This window comes from Drosophila ananassae, chromosome 2L (assembly GCF_017639315.1).
Source record: "Drosophila ananassae strain 14024-0371.13 chromosome 2L, ASM1763931v2, whole genome shotgun sequence".
NCBI lineage: Eukaryota > Metazoa > Arthropoda > Insecta > Diptera > Drosophilidae > Drosophila > Drosophila ananassae.
This window is the reverse complement of record NC_057927.1, coordinates 4,982,385-5,009,998: the sequence shown is the minus strand read 5'-3', so window position 1 is coordinate 5,009,998 and position 27,614 is coordinate 4,982,385. Positions and strand designations below refer to the sequence as shown.

General features: G+C 41.6%; 5 protein-coding genes across 6 annotated transcripts; 2 read left to right on the top strand and 3 right to left on the bottom strand.

Annotated features, from left to right (window-relative positions):
* Positions 1-308: 308 nt before the first annotated feature.
* LOC6500560 (carbonic anhydrase 2) lies at positions 309-4,218 on the bottom strand. The gene is made up of 5 exons (XM_001953444.4): positions 3,949-4,218; positions 3,430-3,539; positions 1,282-1,372; positions 959-1,221; positions 309-764 (listed from the first exon to the last, which is right to left on the bottom strand). The coding sequence occupies exons 1-5, from the start codon at positions 4,016-4,018 to the stop codon at positions 396-398; spliced, it is 903 nt and encodes a 300-aa protein (XP_001953480.2). The 5' UTR covers positions 4,019-4,218; the 3' UTR covers positions 309-395.
* Positions 4,219-5,212: 994 nt separating this feature from the next.
* Positions 5,213-6,624, bottom strand: LOC6500559 (protein spindle-F). The gene is made up of 2 exons (XM_001953443.4): positions 5,898-6,624; positions 5,213-5,836 (listed from the first exon to the last, which is right to left on the bottom strand). The coding sequence occupies exons 1-2, from the start codon at positions 6,592-6,594 to the stop codon at positions 5,484-5,486; spliced, it is 1,050 nt and encodes a 349-aa protein (XP_001953479.3). The 5' UTR covers positions 6,595-6,624; the 3' UTR covers positions 5,213-5,483.
* Positions 6,625-6,818: 194 nt separating this feature from the next.
* LOC6499987 (methionyl-tRNA formyltransferase, mitochondrial) lies at positions 6,819-8,056 on the top strand. Of its 2 annotated transcripts, XM_001953442.4 has the most exons (4): positions 6,819-7,031; positions 7,090-7,414; positions 7,464-7,626; positions 7,688-8,056. In XM_001953442.4, the coding sequence occupies exons 1-4, from the start codon at positions 6,856-6,858 to the stop codon at positions 8,050-8,052; spliced, it is 1,029 nt and encodes a 342-aa protein (XP_001953478.1). In that variant the 5' UTR covers positions 6,819-6,855; the 3' UTR covers positions 8,053-8,056. The 2 variants fall into 2 exon arrangements, with proteins under 2 accessions (XP_001953478.1, XP_044570185.1); XM_044714250.1 differs by lacking the exon at positions 7,688-8,056 and having other exon boundaries at positions 7,090-7,409; positions 7,464-7,603.
* LOC6500558 (39S ribosomal protein L32, mitochondrial) lies at positions 8,049-8,873 on the bottom strand. Its single transcript, XM_001953441.4, has 3 exons — positions 8,715-8,873; positions 8,410-8,658; positions 8,049-8,352 (listed from the first exon to the last, which is right to left on the bottom strand). Exons 1-3 carry the CDS (start codon positions 8,797-8,799, stop codon positions 8,090-8,092), a joined length of 597 nt encoding a protein of 198 aa, XP_001953477.1. The 5' UTR covers positions 8,800-8,873; the 3' UTR covers positions 8,049-8,089.
* An 825-nt stretch (positions 8,874-9,698) lies between these two features.
* On the top strand, positions 9,699-26,851 carry LOC6499988 (all trans-polyprenyl-diphosphate synthase PDSS1). The gene is made up of 8 exons (XM_001953440.4): positions 9,699-9,941; positions 19,841-20,017; positions 20,405-20,544; positions 20,712-20,853; positions 21,437-21,526; positions 24,394-24,525; positions 24,744-24,938; positions 25,426-26,851. The coding sequence occupies exons 1-8, from the start codon at positions 9,714-9,716 to the stop codon at positions 25,645-25,647; spliced, it is 1,326 nt and encodes a 441-aa protein (XP_001953476.1). The 5' UTR covers positions 9,699-9,713; the 3' UTR covers positions 25,648-26,851.
* The last annotated feature ends 763 nt before the right edge of the window (positions 26,852-27,614 follow it).

Here is a 27,614-nt window from a genome sequence, read left to right as displayed (position 1 = left end):
GTAACAATTATAATATTAATGTGGTTGACAATCCATAAACCCTTATTATTCACATCGTTTATGGCACAATTTAATGGTTTGTAAAAAATATAGGATGTGCTAAACTGAATGGCTTTTGAGCTATTTTCGGTGGAAAAGTTACAAGTTTTAATTTCCCAGAGTAATCTTTCTTATATGTACCCTTTAAAATTGAACAGCTGCAGCGACAATCTCACTTTAACCTTAGAAATTGTAACCGACTTATGCTTTATTTTTTCAATTGTGCCAATAGTTTCATAATCTTCTTTAATAAATGAGTCAAGTCCGGATAAAGAATAACACTTTTATTTCTAACAATTTTTAATGCTTACAGCTAAAATAAATAACTTTATAAATTATACTTAATATCTATGTTATCACTTTCCCAAGTAGGCTCCACTCAGGTCCTTGCCAGTCCTGTAATACACGGGTCGACCATTTCGTGGTTGTGTGAACCGAAAGTTATTGATGAGTTTGTGACCCTCAGAGTCCCGTAACCTCCAAAACTTGGTCACCAAGGACAGGGATATGGGCAGGACATGAGAGAACACCGTCCAGGTGACCGCCTCTTCGCATTCTGGTGTCGTCAGAGATCCTCGATATGTGAAGAAGTCGCGGGGATTCAAGTCACCAAGCATCTGGCCCAAACTTATGCTTCCCGGAATAGTGGCTTTCTGTTTGTAGTTTGTAATTTTCGGCAACTCGGAAAGGACTTTGTTAATGCCCGGGAAGAAGCGATTGGGACTCTGGAAAGTAAGATTATCACTGTCAATATAAAATTTTATATATTCATAAAAGACACCCATTAAGAAGGTAACTGTCTGGCACGTAACAAAAAGTCTTATAGTGTTCGTTTTCAATTCAACCGAAACAAACGAGATTCACGTTAAGATTCAACCGTTTCTCTTAGAAATAAGCCAGTGATATGCCTCCAACCTACCTTTACAACTTTGAACATAACACCGAGAACAGCAACTCCATCCTTGTGTTTGACTGCCTCTGTGAGATCAGAGTACCGAGCATTCCGATGGACGATATGCATTTCCACATCGAATCGCTGTTTGTTGATGGAATGCTCGGATCCTCTTTGGTTTATGGATCCCCAATGGAAGTGGAATCCCTCGGCTATAAAGCGACCGTTAAGAAGTCCTCCGGTTATGAAGGGTCTCTTCCCGTTTAGTGTTTCGGGTATGTCCATGTGAGCTACGGATTAAAGAGGATATTATAGAAATTGTAGCTGATTATTTCTTTCCCCTGACCTACCTGAATGTCCGTTGTTTTCCAGGGTTAGTGGAGCTCTCAGTTTCACATCGTAGTTTCCAAACAAGATACGAGGCAACGGTACGATGAGCGACTGGCAAAAACCATAAAAATAATGAATTAAAAGTGGCCATTTTCTATATCACTCCCTGCACCATATTTAGTCCGAATCATTACCTCTTGTAATGGGTAAAGTGGCATGTAAAGAGTTTTCAATTCGGAAGCAATTTGTACTGAAACTCAGTTTCGCTTATCAAATTAGCTGTCAATGTCTGGTGCTTTCGTTTAAAGTTGTTTATAAATCATATGTAATGCGGTAAGGTTATTATGTATTTTTTAAACTATTTTAGCTTGAAAAACTTTTGTAACTTATAGCCAAAGAACATCACATTGAATAAGAAAAAATGTGGTAAAGTCTAGTGCTTCTTTTTTAGTTTTTTTTTTGTGGATAAAGACTAGTTGATACAAATTTTGATAAGCTATATCCAAATCCGAGTTAATAGATGCGCATATAAAATAAAGACGTCTGCTTTGCTTGCATAACACGGTGCGACAGTGAAAAAACACTTGTGAAACGAGATAGTGTAGGTTGTAAAACTGGTCGAAGAGAACTCAAAAATATTTTTTTTATATTTTTGGAACCCTCCAATTTTTATTTATTAAAAAAAAAACCGTTTTTCGGGACTTTTTTGCGCTTAAAAATTCCTGAACGCGTTTTTTTCAACCGATTTCAAAATTTTCGGTGTTTTTCAATAGTTAAATGTTGTAGCTTTTGAAAAAAAAACTATATCTTCGATTTTGTTGAACAAAAAGGACAAAATTTTTACACCTGAAACTGAAGTTTTCGACTTTTATTCGTGTTTTTCGGATTTTGATGCCAGTTTTTCGGTACAACTTACAAAAATTCGGCCATTTTTGATACATATCAATGTTGGCTCATTCATTCTGAATAAAACGAGACAAATTTCATCAAAAAATAATGAAAATTGGTGAAGTTATAACGCTTTTCCCAAAAAAAGTCAACTCAACCTAGCGAGCGCTTCGGAGGAACAATGTGTATAAAAATAAGAGTATATTGCTTTCTTCTGACAAAAATTCTGTCATTTATGCCACATATTAATATTGTCTCATTAATACTGAATAAAACGAGACAAATTTCATCAAAAAATAATGAAAATTGGTGAAGTTATAACGCTTTTCACAAAAAAAAGTCAATAAAACCATGGGAGCACTATAAGAAGAAGAGCATATTCCTGTCTTATACACACAGGTACTCCGGAGCGCACGCAAGGTTGAATTGACTTTTTTTGGGAAAAGCGTTATAACTTCAACAATTTTTATTATTTTTTGATGAAATTTGTCTCGTTTTATTCAGTATTAATGAGACAATATTAATATGTGGCATAAATGACAGAATTTTTGTCAGAAGAAAGCAATATACTCTTATTTTTATACACATTGTTCCTCCGAAGCGCTCGCTAGGTTGAGTTGACTTTTTTTGGGAAAAGCGTTATAACTTCACCAATTTTCATTATTTTTTGATGAAATTTGTCTCGTTTTATTCAGAATGAATGAGCCAACATTGATATGTATCAAAAATGGCCGAATTTTTGTAAGTTGTACCGAAAAACTGGCATCAAAATCCGAAAAACACGAATAAAAGTCGAAAACTTCAGTTTCAGGTGTAAAAATTTTGTCCTTTTTGTTCAACAAAATCGAAGATATAGTTTTTTTTCAAAAGCTACAATATTTAACTATTGAAAAACACCGAAAATTTTGAAATCGGTTGAAAAAAACGCGTTCAGGAATTTTTAAGCGCAAAAAAGTCCCGAAAAACGGTTTTTTTTTAATAAATAAAAATTGGAGGGTTCCAAAAATATAAAAAAAATATTTTTGAGTTCTCTTCGACCAGATTAACAACCTACACTATCTCGTTTCCCAAGTGTATTTCGTTTTTTTTTTTTTGTCGCACAGTGTAATTAATCCATCTTAGGTGATACATATTTTTATACAAAATGGTTTCGACTTTTTTATCTAAGAAATTCACAAAAAAAAAGTTTTAATGTCTTGGAATGCCAAAATGTATTACCATTTTTAGCAAAGCATTAGCAAGGTAATTATTTTATTTCAGAAGTATGTGATGTAACTCACTTTTTGAACGGCCAACTGGAGGGGGGACTGCCGGACTCCCGAAGAACAGGTACCGCCCCAATTCTCACCGTGGAGCTCGTAATTCCAATGTGTCACATGTTTCTCGGCATCTGGAAGTTTGAAATTGAAGCAAAAACAAAGCCTGAGTCGATTCAATGAAGCGTTTCACTTTCTTTCAGCCACTAAGCATCTGGTAATCCTATTAGCCAATACCGTGAATAAATTCACTTCTGTTTTGATTTGCCGGTATTAACAGCGACTCTCTCATTTCAGGGCCCCCAAACAAGGCGTTGGGGCTCACTCGATTTGGCAGAATGATTAATTATGGACCACGAATGGTTCAGTTTAGAAAGAGTTCAGTTTAGCCCTCGATTGGCACTATTAAATAACTAAATAACTTAATTATTCAAATTATTTAATTGTTTCATTTTTATTTTTGTAGCTTATTTCCCACAAAGTTATTGCACTTTTTATTATTTCCCGAAGTTGGCACCATATAGGTTCTGGGATTCAAATTACCATTTGATGTATGCTGATAGGCCAGCGGCAGCAGTAGTAAAAGCTTGTGAAAAACACTAGGAGATTGCATTGTTGCAATTCACAAGATGTGATTGTTCCGTTTATGATTATTCAATTGATTCTAGTGGCGCGTTTATCTTTTCTCTCGGGACCTTTCCGTTTTTACATAATTTATCTGATGCGAGTTGGGTGCGGGAGATATGCTAACGGTAGCAATGCTGCTGCTGGTGCTGCTGCGGCGGACGTCGTACAACTGAAACGGCTCGGAAATACACCTTTAACTTTTATAGTGGGTTAGTGGTGCCACACGGTGCCACCGGTGGCTCTGCGTCTGGGGAATTGAAATTGGAGTGGAATCGGATCGGATCTAAATTCGAAACCGAAGTGGGGCGTGATTAGCGCCAAACAGTAGCAACAAGTGTCTGTCTAATTGCAGCTGTTTGTTTTCGAAATGATAAATGATCTATGGTGGTATACGCAATATGTGCATATCTCGAAACCGTATAAGAAAAATCATAATTTACCTTCCTTTCAGAAAATTAGTGGAAATGCGGAAAAGATCTTTCAAGTTTGTTTTCAATTGGTGAATGGTAGGTTTGAATTTTTCCTGGTTCTTCATTGGTAAAATTCCATGTTTTTGCATTAAAGGGGATTTCTTTTAAATAACTTTGGGGATTTGGGAATTTGTTTAAAACCATTAAAACATTTTCGTTTTCAAAATTAGTTTTATTTCCATGTAATAGCCAGCGGGAACTAATATCCACTAAGCCGTCCAATAAATTAAAATTCGCAACACGTTTCGCATAAATTATAAAACAATATTGAATTATCTAATTCGCTTAGTCCATGCTGCGATGCTTTCAAGTTACATTAAAAGAAAGTATCTTCAAATTTGCATCTGAATTATTAAATATTACCAAATATTTTCACAAGATTTTGCCCATTCTTTTATAAACTATTGAATCATCTAAGTTGGGTCAAAGTTGTTAGACAAGTTCCGACTACGTCAGAGCCAAAAATCTGGGAAATCCTCTGACCAGTTACAGCATAATTAATTTTCACCATAACTTCTTTTTCGAATGTTCCACAATTCGTTTAATGTAGGTGACTCACATAAGAGCCATTCAATTAGGACGGACAATGGCCACTAGCTGTGGTAACATCATTTGTTGCCATTGGTTGTCAGCTCGCAATTATGTTGGGCAAGCAGCTGGTTTCACTTTTCAATCATCTCCGGCTCAGGCACCAGAAGAAAGTAGCTTAATATTTTTTAGTCTTTATATTTAAACTGTATTTCGTATTCTGTAACTAAACACTATGTATTCATGCACACTCATGGTATATGGAAAGATTATAATGTAAAAGGATTTTGATATATGTCGCTTTGTCGCTTACACGCCTAATTAATGGAAACATAACAATGTCCAGCTAAACAAGCACGCGGTTCTACGCAGTCAAACTGCAGTACTAAGATATTTGCAGCACTATTTTGACAAAAGTCAGAGCTCGGTGGCAAAGTAGATGCGTCTGCGGGGTCAGAAGTCGCCCACAGTATGCGATACGAACTCGTATTGCCGCTCAACACTGTTGTCCACTTCCACCTCCAGGGTATCGATAAAATGCATCTCCACATGTTCCCGGAACGCGTTAAATGACACCTGGCTGGAATAGATCTTGCCGCACATAGGACAGGTCTTCTCCATAGCATCGGCTGCATCCGCCTTTATTTTTTCCTGTAGTATGTTAATTCGTTGTACGGGCGGAGGTGATACATTGTGACCGTTGTGTTTTATTTCGTTGCCAAGACTCTCGTCCGTCTCGAGGCTTTTGTCAGCCATTTCCGGCTTCTTGGCCGACTTTTGGGCGCAGTCCGGACAGGGTTGCAGAGCTAGAATCAGATAAGATAGTGGTTACAAGATAGATATTGGTTTACAGCGATGACTCCTTACCGATGCGACTCTCTAAGCGAGTTAGTGCCGAACTAAGTTCCTGCTGCTGCTTCATCGCTTCTCGCCGCATCTCCTGCAGTCCGTCCATACATCGTTTGGCATCCACGTTGGCATCTGATTCACTGGCGGACGTCTCTTCCCCGGGCAGGCCATAGGGATAGCCCAGTTCGGAGTCGCCAGCCACAAAGTCATCCAAGGCGATCTCCTCTAGACTGAGATCCCTAATTCCATCGGAAAGCATCTTCTGGCGCAGGTGAGGATTGGGAGAGTGCTGTGTGAAAGTCTTGGAGCGTACAAGGTTCTGGTTTATGTTGGCACGCATGTCAGGCGAGGGCGGAGCCGGTTGTAGCTGCTGGTCCTTGGAGAACTGGGATAAGCGGGACCACAGTCGCCTGTTTTCATTGGACACCATGCTGATGTGCTCCTCCAGCTGCTCCTTTTGCCGCTGCAGTTCGCCCACCTGAGCTCGCAGAGAGGTGACGTCCCCGGCACCTACTCCACTACTTGCCACCAGACCTTCTGATCTTGCGGAGGTCTCGCGCAGCCGTTGGTTCTCCTCCTCCATACTGGTCACGCGGCGTTGCAACTGGATGCAACGCTCCTTAATCGTCTGCAGGGCAACTTGCAGTGCGTAGTTCATTTTGTCGCCGGATGCAGTAGGAGCGGAAGGCGCGGTTTTAGCAGAGGTGGCCTCCATTGTAAGTCACCTTCGTCTCGGCACAATTTGCATCAGAAAATCCCAATTCTGGACTTTATAATATATGTTTTCTTTGTGATTTCGTTAGATTTAGAGGTGGATATAAGTTGATTGAAATACCGATGCATCGATAGATATTCCCAAACTGTATGTTTGCAGCGCCCCCTTTGGGGCAGAGCGAAAAGTAATGGAAAAGAGTGGCAACGCCTCCGATGTTTTTGAACAGCTGACTTTGTTTACTATTATTCAACACATTTTCCAATGCTTTTCGGCAAGAGTTTAGTAAATTATTTCTACAAATATAAGAGAAAAGTTTATCACAATGTGTACGGCATAACTAAGCGCTATAATGCATCCTGCCCCCCACCAAAAATTTTGTTTTTTGGCACCGATAACTTTTCATTACCCAGTTTACAGGCTCTCCACAGAAACTGCGGGTAAGTGCATGGCTGAAAAATACAAATTACGTGAATAACTCTAGCAACTTATCATCAGTGATGGCCTGGGTGTGGTTACCTCCTTCAAGAGTCCAGCAAACTGCGTACGTAGCTACGCGGAGCAGCAGAAAATCCCGCTGCAAAGATGGCCTATAAATTCGGCTCAGTGCACCGGCTTTGACTTGGGCGTAGTGGTGTCCTTTGGTCACTTGATACCTGCCAATATAATTGGAGCTTTTCCCTCGGGCATGATAAACGTGCATGCCAGTTTACTGCCCCGTTGGCGAGGAGCAGCTCCCATCATCTACGCCATTATGAACGGTGACAGCAGTACTGGAGTTTCCATCATGAAAATCGAACCTCACCGGTTTGATATAGGTGATGTAGGTAGACCAGTCAGTAGATGTTTTGTTTCTAAAGATTTTCTAAAAGATTTTAGCTCAGCGAGAGATGACCATTAAATCAGATGTTTACATGCCGGAATTACATACCTCACTTGCCTTATTGGGAGCCGATTTACTAGTGGATACTGTTAAGAACTTGACGGATAGGCTAAAGAATGCCACACCGCAGGATAATGCTATTGCTAGTCATGGTAACATAATCAGTAATAACTCTAAAAATCAACTTATTAACTAAAAAATGTGATTCTTTAGCTCCCAAGATCACGGCCAATGTAACTGAAGTAATCTGGTCCAAGCACACCGCTTTACAAATACATACCCGTTATAGAGCCTTATTCGGTTACAAAAACCTAACTACCAGCTTTTTGGAAAAGCAAGTCCAATTTCTGGATATCAGATTACCGGATCAGCCGCTACCTCTTCTGAAACCTGGTAGTTTTAGCTACCATCGCAAACGGAAATCACTGTTGATTGGATGCGCTGAAGAAAGTCAAATTGAAGTTCTTCAGTTACGAATAGAAGGCCGAAAGCCTATGAGCGCCCAGGACTTTAACAATGGTTTTCTAAAACAACTTAGTTCCTTGAACTTCGGGGACAATAAACTACGTGCATGTTAACAAAGTTTAAGTTTTAATGCACAATGGTAATTAATATCTAAGCCAAGTCAGAGGGCTTGACCTCCTTGGTTTCAGACAGTGGCTGCGTAGATTTCTGTAACAGATTCTTGGTGAACCACATGGGACGGGGTTTCTTCATTTCAACGATTCGTTTACTATTCAGCTCATCGGCAGATTTTTCGGCCTTCTCTCCTTCGTACAAGACAATAACCTCCTTTTCAACTGCGTCCAGTCCAAGCTCATCCTGGATCTTCTCCTGCATAAGCTGCGTTTCTTTAAGGACTTTCTGATAGCAACAGGCTAAAAAAACACAAACATTAGATGATTTATTTTGAAAAGTACTTTTAAGAAACATACGACACAGCGTTCCCATTTCGTAGTCATGACCACATTGCAAGCACGAGCGGAGATGCCTCTTTTCCTTTAATGGTTTCCACACGTACTCCGGGTAGCCAAACTTTCGGTTCAGTCGTTTTTCCACAGATCTTCTATGCTTGGGCACGGCCCACAGCATGCCGTCCCCAATTAGTTGCTTCAGGCTGAATTCCGATTTCTTCCCGGTTGTGAATCCACTGTGCTCGTGTTGGAAACCGGCCAGCGCCAACCCTGTACACGATACGAGGTTAGAAGGGCTTATATCAGTAGATGCTTTTTTTAATTACCTGGGGGGTGGCCTCCGAAGGGCAGAAACATGCGCTCCACATTTTTAATGAAGTTTGTAATTGATAAAAACAAATTTCTCGACATGTTGCAGCAGTTATGACACTAATTGGAGATGACACTGTATTAGAGATGAAACTTAGCTAGTGGTGCAACCTTTTTTTTTTTTTTTGTGATAACACTAGTGGTGGGCACTCGCATAACAGCTGACCCTCAGCTGGGCCAACAGCTGTTCTGCACAAGTTACGTCAAAATAAAGTTGTGAAAAGGTGCAAATTCCCTTCGAATTAAATCAAAACTATTGCCAAGTGCAAAAAGCGTGTGAAAGGCGTCATCTTTGAGGGTTTGAGAGCATCCAGACCATGAGGACACTGGCGGCAGGTGGAAGTTAGGGGCTGCCAAGCTGAGCGGCGTTTCAAGTCAGCAAGAGCACCTGTATATATTTGGAATATAGCGTGTGGTTGTGCCCCCGGCCGACTCCGGCAAGCTAGTGACGCCAAAACTGTGCAGCGGATGTGCAACAGCAGGCTTGCGCCCGAATATCCGCTCAGCGTCAAGTTCAAGCCGAGCTTAGATCGGCCGCCGACGGTTATACCTTCGGACTCACCACCCAACCCACCTGGCAGGTATTCACCACACCTGGCGGCGCGCACGCGCATCGTGCCAAAAACGGACGTCTGGCTGAAACACTTCGCTGGAGCTGCTGGAGCCAGACGCAAGCAAAGCGCTTCGCCGCCGCCTCGAAACCGTATCGAAAACGTCCGAAAATCGCGATCAAGTTCGCAGGTCCTGCGACTACTCTAAGGATTTAAAAACCAAAAGAAACTGAAACTAAAATATAATGCTGCCAACGAGTGGCTCATCTTGAATTCTGTGTTTGTGTGTGTGCCCGTTACAAGCTTCCAGTTAAAAGCACTTGCACCAGCACCTGCCTCAATCAACCTCTTCCTCAGCCCAAAAAATACCTTTACACAAAAAATAGTACAACAAAAATCCACAAAATGGCCTGCTTGAGCACTTCCGGTCGCGTTGTGTGCGGTACGCGTCGCCAGCAGACGCACAAGCTGTTCTATCAGATCTTTGGCTCCCGGCCAGGATATACGACAGGATCCGGAACTGGAGCGAATATGCCAGGACTGCATAGAACACAGCAGATGCAATTTCAGCAGGCGATACGACCCTTCCACGGATTAAGCTTCAACATTGGGAAGGATTACAGCGATCTGCTGGTGAGTTCATTGCCAGGTGGTGGGGGTTTACCCGCCAACTGTCCAAGACGGAACCATGACCATACCAACCCGTTAGGTTGGCGGTGGCTGGTGGCTGGCTGGATGGCTGGATGGCCGAGAGTGCATTGGCTGCTGCGCATGCGCAAAGTGTTTGCCGCTAATGCGTCTGCGTGACTTTGGCTTTTGCCTGTCCGCTTTTCATTTTCATTTCATTTCATTTCGCTGCAAAGCCAAAAAGAAAATGAAAGTGAAATTGGTCGCTTGCTTGGGCCTGCCAGTTGTTGGTCGATGCTTTTGTGCAAGTAGCGTGAAAAAACCAAAGGCCGAAGACAACAACAGCCTCTAAAGTAATAACAACAAACACAACATGGACAACAACTTACAGCGCCCACCGACTCGATAGTGTTGTAGCAATGTTGTTGGCGGAAGCTGCCGCATTTATTTATTATTATGTTTACTTTTTTTTCCCCATTTTTCCGAACACCAGCCCAGCTTTGGCGTTTTTCTGTGTTTTTCCTTGCATATTTGCAAGGTGAAGTGTTTTTTTCTGGCTCCCTCTTTCTCTTTCTGGCTGTTGGCAGTTGTCTCTCTTTCTAGTCTACCTGCCTGCCTGCCGTTTATCATTATTTTTTATATATCGTTGACAAAGTCAGACTTTTTTCTGTTTTTTAAGCCAATTTTTTTTGTCATTTCTTTCATTGTTATGCAATGCTAGTTGCAAATTTGCAAAGATTTTGTTTATTGCTCGTATTTAACAATAGTTATCGTTAGCATTGTTGATTTTCGCGCTATTTGCTCTTCCAATAAACATCTGATTGGAGCCAGTGGCTCTCAAACTGTACGCCATTTTTGATATAAAACTGTGTGACCTGCGCCGTATACGCAATATCCGGTATTTAGATTTGAAGTGGATTTCTACCGGGTTCTGGTCTGTTCCCCTTCTTTTTGTTTTGGCTGTTATGTCAAACACATGAATCGCTGTTTTCTTATCAGCTTTGAAAGTGCTTGGCGCAATTGATAACCAGTTGATTTCATTTATTTTACGGGCCATTGCTAGTGGCTAGCTTTTAGATTAGAATTCTCGTAATCAGCTCCATCTGGTTTTCTAAATGCATTTAATGAATGACGTACTAGTGCCAGAAGGGCAATAAAATGCATTCCCTATTTGTATTTATTGGCATTTCTCGCAGCGAAGGACAAATTCTAATGTTCTGAGAGCCATCGCCATTGTTATATTTTATTTTCCTTAGCGAAAATCTTAATTTTTTGTTCAAAGGTGTGACTTCTCCAGAGCATTGTTTTAGTTTAGTAAACCATTCAAGTTAGTGAGCCTTCGAATTAATAGGATAGTTACTGCCTTGACTAAGTAAGCCACAATTAGTGAATCGGTTTCTCACATTGGCTTTTTAATAATAATAAATGGCCATCACAACCCTATCGGGTCACAGCCTGTTGCACAATCTGCCTCCACGCTTTCCTGTCCTGGGCCCGCGCTCGCCAGTTGGTAACACCAGATGTAGACAGGGCTTCCATCACCTGGTCCTGCCAACGTATCCGGGGTCGTCCTCTCCTCCGTTTTCCGACGATTACCGCATCAAATACCTTACGAGCCGGAGCGTCTTCTTCCATACGGGCGATGTGACCCAGCCAGCGGAGTCTTTGAATTTTGACTCGGCTTACTATATCAACATCCCCGTACAGCTCATACAGCTCGTGGTTCCATCTGGTGCGATAAGCATCGCCAACGCAGATTGGACCAAAGATTTTGCGGAGAATCTTTCTCTCGAACACTCCAAGAGCAGCTGCATCGGATTGCACCACTGTCCAGCACTCCGCACCATATAAGAGTACTGGAAGAATGAGCGTCCTGTAGAGTGTTATTTTTGTCGGTCGAGAGAGAGCTCTACTGTTAAAGTGCCTACTGAGCCCAAAGTAGCACCTGTTGGCAAGTGTGATTCTCCGCTTAATCTCCAGGCTGACATCATTTGTGCTAGATATTGCAGATCCAAGGTAAATGAATTCCTTCACGGACTCAAAGCTATGGCTTCCTGCAGATAGCTGGGAATCAAGACGCCGCGATTCCCTGCTAGAGCACACCATAAACTTTGTCTTATCCATGTTAACTGCCAGTCCTACTTTAGCTGACTCTTTTTCAATAGCCCCGAAGGCTGCTGTAACATCACGCTTGGTTCGGCCAATGATATCAATATCATCAGCGTAGCCAAGGAGCTGGCTTTTTAGTTTATTGTTTTATGGCACGCCATTTAAGCCAGCCTATTCCAGTGACTGGGGATGGCTATGATTTAATTGCTTTAGCATTGCAAGTGCAATAAATTGAAATTGAATGCAGTTTTGTAGCCTTATTGGCCATTGAACAAAATGGCACATAGCTGCTGTTCGGCTTCGGAGCCTTGAAGTATTAGTCAGTGGCCAATGGTCAGTGGGCTGTTGGTATTTGGTAAATAAATATAAAAATTAAGTTAATTGCTCATTAAACTCAATCTCTTGACACTCGCCGACAGACTGGCCCTGATCTGAGGGGTTAGGCTACTGCTATTTTCACATAAAACAAAGTGAATATGAAACTTTGTATCATAATGTGTGTGTTTAAAGCGAATTGAATGCATTCGGGTGAGTGGGTTACTTCACCGAAAAGAGTCAAAAATTGTGTATGCGGTTGTCGTTATCGCGTTATTTATGCATTTTGGTTGTTTAGGACTCTTACTGTTTCGTTTCGAGCCGAATAAAAATTCATTCAACGCCAAATTGGTTTTATGCCCAACTCACATCCACAGACACAAGCTGGCCAACAGATACAAGCAGCACCTGGAAACTGATACGTTCATCTATCATAGGTAAACAATAAACAAAACGCAAATAGAAAGCGCACGTCGCAGCGACTGAGACTGAGACTGAGGCAGAGACGTTGGCAGCTCTGCTGCTGGCCAAAAAAAAAGTCAAAAAACGCCAACTAATAATAGTCAGCAATGGCAGAAGCAACAACAGAAACAATAAGCCAACAACAGCCATAGAAGAAATTCACTTTTAACGGTTTCTTTGACTTTCTTCTTCATTTCATTTGCCAAGCTGCTATGTTGTTGACGCCACTTTGCTACCCTGTCCCGCCCCTCTCCAGCCATTCAAGCCATTGCCATTGTTTTGGCCAAAAGAAACCAGTCAAGAGACTTTATCTATGCACCACACGATTTTGGCAAGAAACTTATTGGCCAGCTTTAGTAGCCGTTATCGCTCCTGAGTACATCTTTGCCTCGAATTAGTTTCCAAATCATTTTCGTACATAAATTGCATACTCTTCCGCAACCCTTTCTTTCCTCAGGTACATATTTATAAACTTTTCACTTTCATTGCAAATGCGTTAAATAGAGTCGAGACTCTACACCTTTTTTTCCCCCTTTTCTGGTTGAGCTGCGATGGTCTCCGAAGAGTTTCAACGCCAGCGTGTGAATTTGATGGGTTGATACTCACTCTCAAGGTGGCGATTTTTCAATTAGATTAGAGAGTCGGACTACAGTTAGACGATGTTGATTGATTTCTGTTGATTCTCCGCATTTTTCTACGTGTCTGCGGCTCTGATTTGAATTCGAGGGTTTGGTCTTGTGAAAGTGAAACCGAATCTCGACCTGTTTTTCGTTCAACAATTTAGAAATTTTGGACACGAACTTGATAGTCAATAAACTTGTATATTTTATGTAGAATTAAGTGTAAAATGGGCTTTCTTTAAAAGAAAATATCTGCATCTCAAAGCCCTTAGATAGTTTATCTTTATTAAAATTGGTTTGTGCAAGCACATAGGAATTTGCTAATTAAAATTTCTCAACTGACATACCTTAAATAACATTTCACAATCCCTCACATTTCTTTTGGTCAACCCCATGTGCGAAAGTCATCAGTCTCTGAGCATGAATATGTTAAGAGCCAAAAAAAAAAAGTAGCAGATATGCTAAAAGATACATCTGTCGTATGCACGAGATGGTCAGATCGTAAATCTTTGTCTTTGTGGATGTATCTTTATTTCTGCAAAAGCCAAAACAAAAAAAAAACACTTTCACTCGCCTCACACTGACCAAAGTTCCAAATTGCCAACCCAAAAAAAAAAGCCCCTGCAGAAATCTTCACGAGGATGAACCAACAAAAATATTCTCCATAAGTTGAACATTAAATATGCTTAATATGCAGTTATGGTTTAATTGGCCAGTTGGAGGGGAGACTCTTGGGGTTGGGGGGATGGTGAACAAAAAAATCGAAGCCAAAATTGGTTGAGGGCATGCCTAAGCGGCTTTCATTCAACCTGTCCTACACCTGCAATGGTCTCTTTGATCATTTGCTGCTGCTGGCCGGGACTGGTGCTGGCCCGGCCTGGCCAGCTTTGCCTTTGGTATTTTTCGGCCCCGTACTTGCTGACCCAATTCCAGAAAGACGCATGCGTTTTGGTTTGGTGTTGTCCTAAACTGGTTTCGGCTTCACTCTGAGCTTCGAATTCGGCTTGGCGGTTGCTCTCTCCTTCACTCCCGTGATTGGCGGCGTCGGCCAAGACTGTTAACTGTTAATGATTTCAGCGTTGTTTTCCTTAACAACAAAATTTTTTCGGATTTCGATTTGAAAGCCAAAAAGAAGCTACTCCGCCGCCACCGCTGCCGCCAAAGTATGGAGCAAGTTTGGTTAACTTGGCCCAAAAGAAGTTGCATAACCTATGGTAGCCAAACCTACCGAAGTCCAAGCCGCATTTTCAGCCGTCAGCCCCACATTTCATCAATGTCGCTCATGTTCGACCAATGTCCGACTTTTTCCTACCCCATCCATCCGCTGCTGGGCGTCCGTTTCACATTGTTTTTGATGTTTTATCAATAATTATCATAAATTTGACTATCTGGCGTGGAGTATGTTTCCCACACTGATTGCCCCATTGTTTGTTTATCGTATTGTTTGCGGTGTGGTCTGTCGCATTCATCAATGAACTGTTTGCTTAACATTCTGAGTTCCAAACGTCATTAGGCTTGCTTTAATTTGGGCAAGGGTTTCACCTAATTAACATTGGAATTTGGTTAAATGTTTGTCGACGTTTTTATGATTTCGTATTTTGAAATCAAAAATCGAAATCGAAATCGCACTGGCAATGCCAATCAGCCCGCCCCGCTTGAAATCGAATAACCAGAAATTAGTATAAAAAATTAGATGGAGTGAGCCTTAAATTTGCATTCATTGGCAGCACGCGTCGCATTTTCATTTGCAATCTGCATTTAAGAGTTTTGTTTTTTTCCTGTATGCAGTTTTTATGTAATTTTTTCGTTATTTGGGAGGGAGACCTGGTTGATTTACTGCTGAAGCCCGCCAATGCAGGATAAACTTGAATTTTCTGGTTTTCCACTACTAACAGGTTTCCAATTTGTCTGCACAACAGATTCAGTTTTTCCTTTCTGCTTTGTTTTTCCTTTTTTTTTTTGTTGTACCTTAATTTTGGTTTCTTTTTTTAGTGTTTTACTTTTTGGAAGATTGTTATAATTAGCCAATGTCTGTTCACCTAAATAATTATGGTGGGCAATAAATATTTTTGGCAATAAAATGATTGTCATAGTTTTTTTTTTCGGCTGGCTTGGGACAGTTGAGGCGTTTAAAACTGCATTCGCCGCGTTCGGTTGCAGCGTTTAATTTGGCCACATAGTCAAATATCACGCAGCCGCCCCATTGGCCAGGCCAGGCACGCACTAATTTCAATTGTAAATCGCAACGGTTGCGCAATAACCAAAGTGACACTGGAATTCCGTGTGATACGATTGCTGATATATGACTGCGGAAAACTACATAAAACGAAACTGGAACGGAAATCAAGTTTACACCAATTAATAATGAAAAATCATTTTTGGATGACAACTCATTAGTTCGACACTGAACTCTCGTTTTTTTTTAAATGCAACGAGGAAGAAATTCCCTGAATTGGTAATGCTATCTGGTCCTCTTGTGGCTCGGCGATTTGTAGACCCCAATTGGTCAATCGATTGCTCCGATGTCGCAGTTACTGATGAGCTTAATTTTGAACGCAATGGAGCCGTGACGCATTGCCATTGCAATTGAGACATCAGCAAATAATGTCAATAGATTATGTTGTCCGCTATTAGCTACTGCTGCAGCTACTGCAAATAGCTACTGGCTGCAATCGTGTGCAAGTGACACAAACCCTGTGTGCACAGAAGCGTTCTCAATGTCGCAAAGTACACTTTGTCAAATACAAATTGCCCAGTTTGCAGACAAACACTCGGTCTGTGGCATTCACACTCACTAGAGCTGCTGCCAGCTCCCTGGCGATGCCTGCAGTGCGGCCAAGATGTTAACACGCATGTTAACCACTTGCCAGCAGACACCATATGGCTAATGAAGAAGACGTAGTAACGTAGCAAATGCCTTGCCTCTGAGACACTGGCGGTTAAAATCGAACAGAGAAATTACAAAGCGGCAATGGCGAGCGATTTATTTATGTAGCCAATCGCCGCCCCTCCCCACCAACTTCCTCCTCCTCCTCCGCTGACTTACTCATCCAGCCAAGTCTTGGTTATGTCAGCCAGCCAGCAAAACCAATACCCATGCGGCGATGACAAAAAGGGAAAGTAAGTCCAAAGCTTCGTTCGTTCGTGGCCCTCAGCCAAAGAGAGGCAGCAGCGGGCGGTTGTTGGTTACTTTCTTGGCCGTTTCTGTTTCTCTGACACTGGCTTTTGGCCAATATCTACATGGCTTTGGCTTTTGGCCGCTTCCGCTACCTTGCCTGGCCTGTCATGTTCGATCGCCGCGAGTGGCATTTCTTTTTGGCCAGCCAGAAGCAATTAACATTGTTGGTTAAAATATGGAAAAATCAAAGAAAGAAATGGAACTAGGATGTCCCTCCAAAAATAATAAAGTTAAAATCCTATTTGCTTAACGAGTTAAGCATTTTATTCGCTCCGCTTTGTAACCATTAATTTGTGTTGTTTGATTGCTATAATTAAATAATTTTTAGCATGTTTGCTTCTCAAATCGCTGCACACAGCCAGAGTCTCAGGTGTTAACTATTTTCGTACTTATGACCGACCTCCATAAAAATAGCGACATGCAAAGGCAATTGTCGGTTGGTGGTGGACCATTCAAAGCGATACAAAAACAGGCATATTGCTTATGATAGCCACTATTCGGCATACAAATTGCCTTAGAAAACAAGAGCAAATCATAACAATGCGGCCGGGCACAATAACCGAGTCATAAAACAATCAATAACATTGGCAAGATGTTGCAACTCGGCTGGTGTTGACTTTCAATCACAAGCGATCAGTGCGAGATGCTGGACACTGACACTCGGCAATGCTTAAATACTTTCAACGTCTCATGCTTAATTGTCTTCATCTTCACTCTTCACTTGCAACTCGAGCTGAGGCCGCTCCATCAATGGTCTTCAACGCCAAAGTGGGATGGGATTATGCCGTGGGAGCGCCCTGTGGCCAAAATATCTCAATGCTTTGTTTGATTTGCTTTTGTTTTTGGCACTTGTCTTGTCAATTTGCAGATTTTTAACGCTGCAATTGCTTTGATCGTCGCGTATATTTTCCATAATCTTTTTTACAATTAAATTAATTACTCGCAAAGAGGAGCGTATTTAAATGAAAATTGCCAGAGGCGCCGCAAGACAAATAAAAGTAAATTATTTGCCGCATTGTTGATGATTATCTTTATTTTTTTCTTTTTTAAATCAATGTGAAAGTTGCCTCTTTTGTGGCATTGGATGAGGATTGTGGAAAGGAGGTTAAACTGGATACATTTCAGTGTCGGATTAAGCCACGCTAATTGCGGTTTAACCTTATCGGGTTTTTGAATAATCTTTTCAGAGGTATTTGTTGAATACTTTATTCTTTAAAGTAACACAAAACATTTTCCTTTTAAGATTTGATTACATATTCACCCCTATGATCGATTTCCCTATGAATAGACTTGAGTTTTCTAGACTGTTCATTAGTTTGCCGCAGTATTGCACAAGAAACCACATTGTTAAAAGTAAGTCAGAGTCCTCAGTTCATCTTCAGCAACCAAGTGCAACGGAAACTTCGACTTCCTATATATTTATTTTTATGTTTCTTTTTTTGGTTTTCTGCACGCAACAAGCCAAACAGCTTGAACGTAAAAATACAATGTAAATTCGCAAAGTATATCAACCAGAATTAAATGTAGATCATTGACCTGGCATATGAAAGGCACTCGCGATCCATCATTAATGTTGCATCCTTGCCTAAGTGGCCAAAGGCGATAGGTTCATTCATTTTAGAGACACTTAAAATTCGTTCGGCTTTCGTGGGCACCTGCTGCTGACGTTGAAAATAAAAAATAAACTTCAGGCCCCAAGTCCAAAGACTCAGGTGAAGCGGATGGCCAGCCATAAAAACCATTTAAAAACGCTTTAAAGTCATTCAACGTATGCGGCCAACTCAAAATAGCCACAATTAAATGCATTTCTGCACGTTCCACAAAGAAATGGAAATGTAATTTCTGTATTTCGTTGAATACGATTTTGTTTTGTTTTGGCCTTTGCGAATATTATCAACTAATTTTAATTTGGCGCACATATTGAAAATGAAAGTTTCCACAACGACTCGAATTTAATTGGATATCTTCCGGACCAAGTTGCTGCTGCTGGTGGGGCTTCTGCTACTGCTGTTGTAATTGTGATGCGTTGATTTTGTAATAAGTCGCTTTCTACTCGCCAAAAGCTAAGCTCCGGCCGATGTTTATGACATATATTAAATATGAAACTGGGTCATTACAAGCTCTTTTCAATGAACTGGAAGCGGACTTGGTGGGGCGATGGTAACGATGGCCAACAATTTGTTTGGTTACTTTACGATGCCCCCAACCGACCATCAATGAAAACGGGGACCATCGCCGAACCAGTTTGCGGTCCACACGTGTGGGCCAAAGACGATGACCAATCAAATACGATGATTTTAACGATCACGCCGAAGATGCGGCTGTCGATCGTTTGCCAAGGGCGTTAAATGGTTGCTATGGTCATTGACTGTGTGTCTGCCAGGATCCCATCCGCATGTTGACCACAAGTGGGTCAACAGCATGGCACATGCGTAATTCGTTCACGCCCAGTCCGTCCGTCATAGTCGTGGTCCGTCAAATATTTGATATTACCAGCGTACCAAAGTTACCAGTTGGCAACATCGAATTTACATGTTATCGGGGCTTGCATGTGCGGGCTTATTGACAGACGGAGTGGCTGACTGCCTGACTAGGTGACTGGTGGACTGCCTGACTAGTTGACAGGCTGCACCAGAAGCAAACAAAAACAGCACAACTGCATTTGAGTTGCATAATTGCATAAAGAAATCAAGAAAATGCCAACTCCCAGTAATGATTGGAGTGGAACTAAGGCCTATGACTTTAGGCATTTGGTTTTTGTGGCAACAACATGTTGCCCTGCCATTCAGTGGCGCGTGTTGCTCTCTTTTGTGGTATTGTCTTCTGGGCCACAACAAAAGGATTTGCCTACACAATTGAGTTTTGGCCACAAGGTCAAGAGTCGCGCGAGGGCGTCGACAATCGGCTTCAATTAGTTGGCCATTTATGGCGTTTACTGTCGCACACCTCCAGGCCACAGCCACAGCCAGAGCCACAGCCGCAGCCAGTGTCAGTGCAATTTTCCAGTTATTAATTTTCGGCTACTGCCGTACGAAATATGTATATGAAATAACGGCCGAAAAGTCGCTGGCGGGCAAGGTAAAACTTGTTAGTCGTGGCAGGCCCGCAATTGAAAGTTGTTAAGTGACTTGTTTGCTCCTTCATTATTCACACTTTGTTATTAATTGCAGCAATTGCTAACCATTCTAATCGGTCGCCTCTATTTCTGTTCTCCCCCGCAGAAAAATCCACAAAATTGCAGCCACAACCTGAACTATTCCCAGTGCTCCAAGACGAACCTCCGCCAGCACAGTTCGGTGCACACACAACAGCCGGCTGGCCCTGTCCGGGAAATCCAAATCGATCCATACATCATACTCGACGACGAGCTTAAATACTTCTACGATGATGTGAGAGATGTAAGTATTGAAAAGCTACTTTAAAACTTGATTTTTTAGGGAAAATATTTACTTAAATAACTCAAAACACTTGTCGAAATTCCATTTAAATACTAATTAACTAACAGGAGTTTCAGTGACCCTAAAATGTTTATTATTATTTGTTAAGATTCTTGTGTAAATGAACTTAAAGATCTATGATAAATTTGTATTATAAAATGATTAAAAAAACAAATATATACTAGAGATCCACTACGCTAGACATCATCGATTAGAGGGTTTTTCCTCAATTTCACTTGGGGGATTTTTTTAGCTCGAGTCCAGAACACAAATATTTGCATATTTTGGCCGAAGCTTTACCAAAACAAACTAAAGGGGCATGACTAATATATCGCCTCCCTCTTCCAGCTGCTGCAATCGGGGACATCCCAGCCAGAACTGGACACCATTGCCAGCTATTACTTCGATGGCCAGGGCAAGGCACTGCGACCCATGGTGACAATGCTGATGGCCAAGGCGATAAACTATCACCTCAACAAAGAGTCACAGTGAGTATTGGATGAGTTGTGAGGCTTCTGGTGGTCGGGTAGCAGAGTGTAAATAATTAGCATGGCTTTGCGAAATGTGCGGCACATTTCGGCGACCAACATAGCATAGATTTAGCTATAGTTTTTCCCAACGATTCATTTCATTATTTTGCCAATCGCCTTGACAGCCAATTAGTACACAAACAACGACAGATCGCCCTCTTCTCGGAGATGGTACACTCGGCCAGCTTAGTGCACGACGATGTCATCGATCAGTCGGACTTCCGACGCGGCAAGCCCAGCGTGAACGCTCTATGGAATCATAAAAAGGTAAGGATCTGCGATTGTGCACACATCTACCTTGGTGCCAGTAGTATTTGCCAAACAAAACCAAACAGACCAAGCCAAACGGGCAATCAAACAACTGCAGGTTACTCCAAGTCCGAGTCTGACTTTGACATCAATTTGTTGCGTATTTCGATTTGAAGTGTTTATTGACTTTGTCAACATCTGTGGCTCTTGCATCATTTCCAAAGGCCTCAAAAAATCAGTTGCCTCTTCATTAAATTTAATAATAGACAAGTCGAACAATCCCACACACCTTGATCTCACTCATCCCCCCTCCGGTGAGTGAGCTGCAGTTTCCCTTTCGACATGTCTCTAAATTGAAATGCATAAATTAATCCAATGAATACGCTTGTAAAAGCGTCAAAAGAGCTGGAAGCGAATTATAATTTTCTTGTCTTTTGATTGAAACACCGCTCATCTTAGTCATGTCGAAGCTAAGCTGTTTTTTTCCGATGCCCGAATCGCCTTTGGCGGTTCACTGTTGCAACACTTAAAACTGTACTTTTATGTTGGCAGATGTTGTATGATGGTGGCTCGTTTTAAAACCAATCTCTTCCCTTTGCAGGTCACAATGGCTGGTGATTATATCTTATCGGTGGCCTCGATTATGATAGCCCGTCTGCGCAGCGATGATGTGACGATCGTGCTGAGTCAGGTAAGAAAAATGCAGTCAGGAACACAAGGATATGACTAATACTTAGATTAATGGATGTGCCTGGTTCTGAGATACAGTTACAGAGATACAGTTCATGATTCTCAAGTTATAAAAGTTAAGTTAAGAACTCGTGATGTATCATTACAAATAGTTTTTCCAAAGAAACCCAATCACACAAAATACTGCCGCAAGCATGGATTTTAGTCAGTTAGTTAGTTGAGAGTCCAAGTACCCCTCGGTTAATTGTCAAGGCAAACAGAAAATAATAGCCATTTACTCAGCCACTACCGAGAATCATTCGCCGAAAATCCCGGATTCCAAAACTCTGTCAACAAGAACGAAATCTATAACTCTCCGTAATCAGAATGGGTGTCAGATTTCGCACAATTGTTCGACAAACAAAAGGGGCAGAAAGCTGTTTTGTAAACGATTTCCTTAAAATTATGAAAGTTGCTCGGATTGGATCGGTTCGGTCTGTTTATTGGACTGAAAAACCAGTCGTGAAGTTAATGGTGGTACAAATCATTCGGCCTACTACTTCCTGCGTCCCTGGGAGTTGCCCAAGGTTCGCCCTTCGCCAGGGTTCGTGCAACTTTGAGCCGGCATTCACTTTTTATTGCTGTTCTTTCTGTGCATCCTTGGCCTTGCAACTGCAACTGACATTGCTGGCATTGATTGGAAATTCAGAAACGCAGAAATATTTCATCGCTTCGCTATGCATCACGTAGTTTCTATAAATTTAAAATTAGTCACACCTGCCAATTTCACTTTCGGTTGCGCGAGAGTGAAACTAGATCTGTTCGCCTTGGAAACTGAGGTGGCACCGTATTATCTCGCTACCACAGCTCTCTGCATATTTACACAATCGAGCGGACCGAGTTAATAGCCAAAGCAAACACAATAAACTTGCCTACGTTTTTTTGGTTACACATTCTCTGCTTCAGTCTGTCTCGATGGGTTTTCTCAATTCGCGAAACATGCGTAACACCTAAGGAGGATTGGCTCTAAGATGGATTCAAGGTGCGGCCTAGACACTTATCTGCCCCCCTATTTGTTCATATCATTTGCTTATGTTAACGCCGATCTAAGCCGCATCAGGCTTGTGGATCTGCCGCATAATGAGTCTCATTAGCATATCCAACATATTGACCCCGTCAGCTTGAAACTTTCTTTGCGATCGTGAGGTCATTAAGTTGAGATAAAGCCACACATCGTGAAACGAGTTCTAAGACCCGTGCAGCTTAACTGGTTTCCATCCATCTTCTATTTAAATAGCTGAAAATTAGGGAAGAGTCTTCAAAAGCTCTGCTTTCGATTTGCATAAATAAAAAAGTTATGTTTGAAGTAAAATAATATTGATAAATTATCAAAAATTAAGTGTAGCATGTTTCATTTGGAAAGTGTTTCCGAATTAATGTAAATAAAAAAATGTTCTAAGCCATTACATCTAGAATCTATTGTATTTTTCCATATTATTTTTGGCTTTTAGACTGTTCCTTTCATCTTCGGCCATCTACAATCGCCAGTTTAGGTTTGACGAAGTTTTCTTATTTAATATGCCGCACGCGTGTTTGAATAATTTCAACGGCTTCTAAGACGTTGATGGCATTAGAAAAATGAGCAGATCGGCCGTCTGCCTTTCAATCAACTGAATTTATGATTATCTCATTGTTTTGGGTTAAACCAGGCCGTTAAGTTTGGGTTGGAAAGGCCAGAATTGTACGATATGCAAATATATAATGTTAAATTAGGATTAAGATTGGCATTAGTTTTTTATTCTTACACATTAGAAGCAAAAGGCACTTATAGATTGACTTGCATATAAAGACAAAGAAGCTCTTGAAAAGCATAAAACTAAAATGCATTTTCCCTTGGGCCAAATAACTTGCAAATATATTAATTTCTAGACAGATTCCCCCTTGTCGGAAGTTGCTTATTTCAAGAGAAAATACCCGTGTACGTGCCTTAAAATTTTGGCTTGGAGGCTAACCATTTTTCTTTGTCAATTCGAAATGCACTCGCACTTTGTGGCCAAAGGAAAAAATGTGGCCAAGCCCCTGGCTGTATCCGACTGCCAAAAAGAGACATTGTGTTAATTTTTGTGGCTCCAAATGCAGTTGTTGGCCAAGTGGTTGAACCTTAGGCACTCGCCTGCCACTGTCCATTTTCAGTGCGGTCCGCCAGTTGTGTTAATTAACATTGAAAGTCCAGAGGGGGCTTTTAGAATTTTGCCTCGCAGCTTGGCCAAAAACTATTGTCGGGTTATGGCCCGCCTCACCTTGAGCTCCTTGGCATCAGATCCCCACACTGACGGCGGATTGTTTGCCAATGATTTTGACAAGTGTCTGCGAGTTTCTTTGGCCGATGAATGAAAAGGCCTATCAAGGGGGAGAGTCTCTGGCGAAGGGCGTGCCAAACAATTTGGGAGCAAACAAACGGGCAATAGCCAAAATATTCGGGCAGCATCATGTATCCGACTTCTCATTGGGCTCTGAATGAAATGCTGTTTGCTAAATCAATTTGGCACAATCGTATTTGCCATTTGCATTTGAAGTTCCAGCCATGCGGAAGTTACGCACACCCTGACTAGCCGTATGAAATCGGCTTATATGGATATTAGATTGTAGGAGGAGCAGGGAATGGGGAGGGATTGGGGGTGAGGCTGGACAACCAACATAGCCAGGTAAACAAAGTGTCATCCGTGAATTGCGTAATCCATTCATTCACCTTCGAGGGGGAAATTCAAGCAGCAGAACAATCGATTCCAACGAGAGGCAATAACCATAATCCAAGCTTACAGTGACACTTTTATGACGCATTGTGTCTGCAATTGCTAATTGTTTTCACTATATATATCTCTGTTGCAGATCTTGACCGATTTGGTCCAAGGCGAGTTCATGCAGCTCGGCTCAAGGGAAACGGAGAACGAGCGCTTCGCTCATTACCTGACCAAGACATACAGGAAGACCGCGTCGCTGATTGCCAACGCACTGAAGGCGGTGAGTACTCGTTATCGGCATGCAAGCCAGCATTGCTGCAGTTGCCTGTTAGCAGTTGGCAGTTGGCAGTTGGCAGTTGGCTTTTTGCATTACGCATTTAGCGAACTTAAGCGCTTAATTCGGCAATTAGTTTGCACGCATGCCCGTGCCATTGTTCCCAATCCTATCTGACTCGGAAACCCCTCTAATCCCCTCCCTTTTGCTAATAACCCCCATAGACCGCCGTGATTGCCCAGGCCGAAGACAACGTGGCCGAGCTGGCCTTCCAGTATGGACGCAACATTGGCCTGGCCTTTCAACTGGTCGACGACATGCTGGACTTTGTCTCATCCACCGAGCAGATGGGCAAGCCTACGGCGGCGGATCTGAAACTTGGACTGGCCACAGCCCCGGTTCTTTTTGCTTGTGAAAAGGTAAGTTTATTTATTGTTTTTTGGAATACATTACTTTAAGAGGAGCGATGCCTTTAAAGCTTCGGCCAGAGATGGCCATTTGCCAAGATTTGCATCCAAAACGACTACCCGACGACGCTGAAACGTTTTCTATATTCATGGCGTTGTCGGTTAAGGTGATGATATCATGGGCGGTTGGATGGATGGATGGGTGGGTGGTGGTTATCTAGACAGATGCGTTTGTAACTCAATTGCCAGACAGCGTTTAGCGCCTGCGGGCAAAGCAATTTCCATTTGTAATGCAGTTCGCGAATGGCGCACGCGTGCAGTGCGTTTCAAGCAGGGCTGGTAAATACCAGTCCGAGTCCGAGTAGCTAGTGCCAGTTCAGGGGGAGATGCGTCGTTGGCAAACGAGTGGAACCAACCACTGGACCCACCCACCCACTTAAATGCCTTGCATAATTGAGATGTTTTTTTTTTCATTTTGCATTTTCCGCCTTCTTTGCAGTACCCCGAGCTGAATCCGATGGTCATGCGGCGCTTTAGCGAGCCCGGCGATGTGGAGCGCGCCTTCGAACTGGTCCACAAATCACACGGCCTGGAGCAGACCCGTTTCCTGGCCAAGAAACACTGCAACGAGGCGATACGGCTGGCCCAGGAGCTGACGGAGTCACCCTACCAGAAGGGCCTGCAGGTCGTTGCGGATTTAGTCATCAATCGCATGAAATAGACCATAGTCCATGAACCCTAACTTACAATAATAATACACGTAATGCAATAATAATAATATAATAATGTTATGTAGGCCACACTTGATGTTTCGGTTAAGTTTTGTCAGCAAGCGATCGTTTAACGTAAAATTGTAAACACGATTTATTATTTAGTTTTAAGGCATTTGTTGTTGACACTGTAAATAATTGCATAAACAAAACCAATCAACATGCTAAAAGACGGCAACGTACGCTGTACATAAATACGAGATGTTCAATGAATTTTAACCAAATTTTATATGAAATGTTTTGGGAAACTTTATTTATAAATAGCAAAAAAAAACAAATAAAATAAAAAATGCATAACCATGCGATAGCAGACAACAATAAGTAAAGAAAAGAAAATTGTACAAATACTACTTGAGAGTGGCCTATGCCAAAATAAATATGATTGCAAGAAACTATATAGGAAGGAGGAGAAATACTATAAAGAAACAATGTTTATAGTCAATGCAACAAAGCAACCAGTGTGTAAACGATATTTATAAAAAGAAATGCATAAAAATATATGGTTTATTTTATTTTAAATATTGATTAGAGTATTTCATGCCTAAATGGTTCAATGGTCGTCGTTTGCACTCTTCCAAATCCCTTTCGACAGCACAAATATGTAGTTTAAAGTTCTAAATCTGTAGTTTCTGAATCTGGATTCAATAAAAACAAATATTTGAACCATTCGCGCATGAAATGCAATTATGATATGTTCATTAGGACGCCAACCAGTGCTGCCCAGTCTTAATTTTAAAACAAACTTGAAAAGCAAACAACATCGGAAATCAAAAATATTTTTTTTGGCAATGCCCAGAAGAAAACCTTTTAAATTTAAGTTTTTTTATTTTTATTTATAAACACAACCTCAAATAAGTCAGTCAGAAACACTTGTTTTTTTTACTTTGTTGGTGTATATTTTTGATAAAATAATAAAAGAAACTAGAAGGCTCCTATACAGCCTGCTCTACACTGAGAAAAGGGCAAAATCAACTATGAATAAAAGACCGAAATCCAGACTAGACATCAATTGAAAAGGGTGCTGAAGACGATTTACCCACATCTTATGAAAAGCGAATGAAAAAGAGTAACGTTAATGATGTTGATATTGATAAATGTAATTACGATATTTGTACACTTAAAGGAATGAATAAAAATTCGATTTTGTAAAATAAAGTTTGGGTTCTGATTTAACGATTGAATTCTGAGGGCAAACAAGAAAAGTTCTGATATTTGATCACCACAGAGATACAACTGAGAGCCATCAAAGGGGCATTACACACATGCCCCGGAGGCAACAGTGTAACTATGCAACATATTGGCCAAAAAGTCGAACCAAAAACAACAAGGACAACAAGGACGACCCAGTGAAATAGTTTTGGACATGGCCAAAGTGCTACATGTTGCGATGGGCATGGCTGATAGCGGAAATTGGGGCAAACAAATAAATTTGGCAGTATGTGTGTTATAGTGGCTGCCACATGGGGCGTATGAGTAATGCTCGGCTCGTGAGAGAATTTCAGTTTAAAACATCAACAAGTTCCGGATTAAATGGCACGCAATCCTGCAAAAGATTTAACTCGACTCAAGTGGCCACCTCTGCCCCGGCCATCATTGAACTGATGAGTGCTAAAGTTTCTGTGTTATTAGAACAAAGCGGCACGAATCGGGTTAAGTTAAGGCAGCCGTGGCACAATTTTCCGCGCAATATAAAGTAAATATATTTTATGTCCAAGCCTCCTTAGCCAGGCAAACAGGCGCAAGGAAGCAGCCGCGAGCTGGCAAACAGAGGAGCTGGGCCAAGTTGAAGCGTGCCTAACTGGCAAAATATTTAAATGGCCAAAATGAAATTAGCAGCGATTACGCAGCCGGAATGCTATCGCGGGCCTGCCTTACGCCCAATAGACACACAGACTGTCTTGACTTGCCAAACACACCA

Excerpts from the sequence above, each read along its gene's own strand:
- LOC6500559 (XM_001953443.4), bottom strand. The coding sequence starts at position 6,594 with ATGGAGGCCACCTCTGCTAAAACCGCGCCTTCCGCTCCTACTGCATCC. Across the intron at positions 5,837-5,897 it reads TCGCTTAGAGAGTCGCATCG|CTCTGCAACCCTGTCCGGAC; the intron begins GTAAGGAGTCAT and ends ATCTGATTCTAG.
- LOC6499988 (XM_001953440.4), top strand. The coding sequence starts at position 9,714 with ATGGCCTGCTTGAGCACTTCCGGTCGCGTTGTGTGCGGTACGCGTCGC. Across the intron at positions 20,018-20,404 it reads TCTACGATGATGTGAGAGAT|CTGCTGCAATCGGGGACATC; the intron begins GTAAGTATTGAA and ends TCCCTCTTCCAG. Across the intron at positions 20,854-21,436 it reads CTCTATGGAATCATAAAAAG|GTCACAATGGCTGGTGATTA; the intron begins GTAAGGATCTGC and ends TTCCCTTTGCAG.
- LOC6500560 (XM_001953444.4), bottom strand. The coding sequence starts at position 4,018 with ATGCAATCTCCTAGTGTTTTTCACAAGCTTTTACTACTGCTGCCGCTG. Across the intron at positions 3,540-3,948 it reads CTATCAGCATACATCAAATG|ATGCCGAGAAACATGTGACA; the intron begins GTAATTTGAATC and ends TCAAACTTCCAG. Across the intron at positions 765-958 it reads TTATGTTCAAAGTTGTAAAG|AGTCCCAATCGCTTCTTCCC; the intron begins GTAGGTTGGAGG and ends CTTACTTTCCAG.
- LOC6499987 (XM_001953442.4), top strand. The coding sequence starts at position 6,856 with ATGCTTTTCGGCAAGAGTTTAGTAAATTATTTCTACAAATATAAGAGA. Across the intron at positions 7,032-7,089 it reads GCTCTCCACAGAAACTGCGG|TGATGGCCTGGGTGTGGTTA; the intron begins GTAAGTGCATGG and ends ACTTATCATCAG. Across the intron at positions 7,627-7,687 it reads TAATGCTATTGCTAGTCATG|CTCCCAAGATCACGGCCAAT; the intron begins GTAACATAATCA and ends GTGATTCTTTAG.
- LOC6500558 (XM_001953441.4), bottom strand. The coding sequence starts at position 8,799 with ATGTCGAGAAATTTGTTTTTATCAATTACAAACTTCATTAAAAATGTG. Across the intron at positions 8,659-8,714 it reads CTTCGGAGGCCACCCCCCAG|GGTTGGCGCTGGCCGGTTTC; the intron begins GTAATTAAAAAA and ends TATCGTGTACAG. Across the intron at positions 8,353-8,409 it reads CGAAATGGGAACGCTGTGTC|CCTGTTGCTATCAGAAAGTC; the intron begins GTATGTTTCTTA and ends GTGTTTTTTTAG.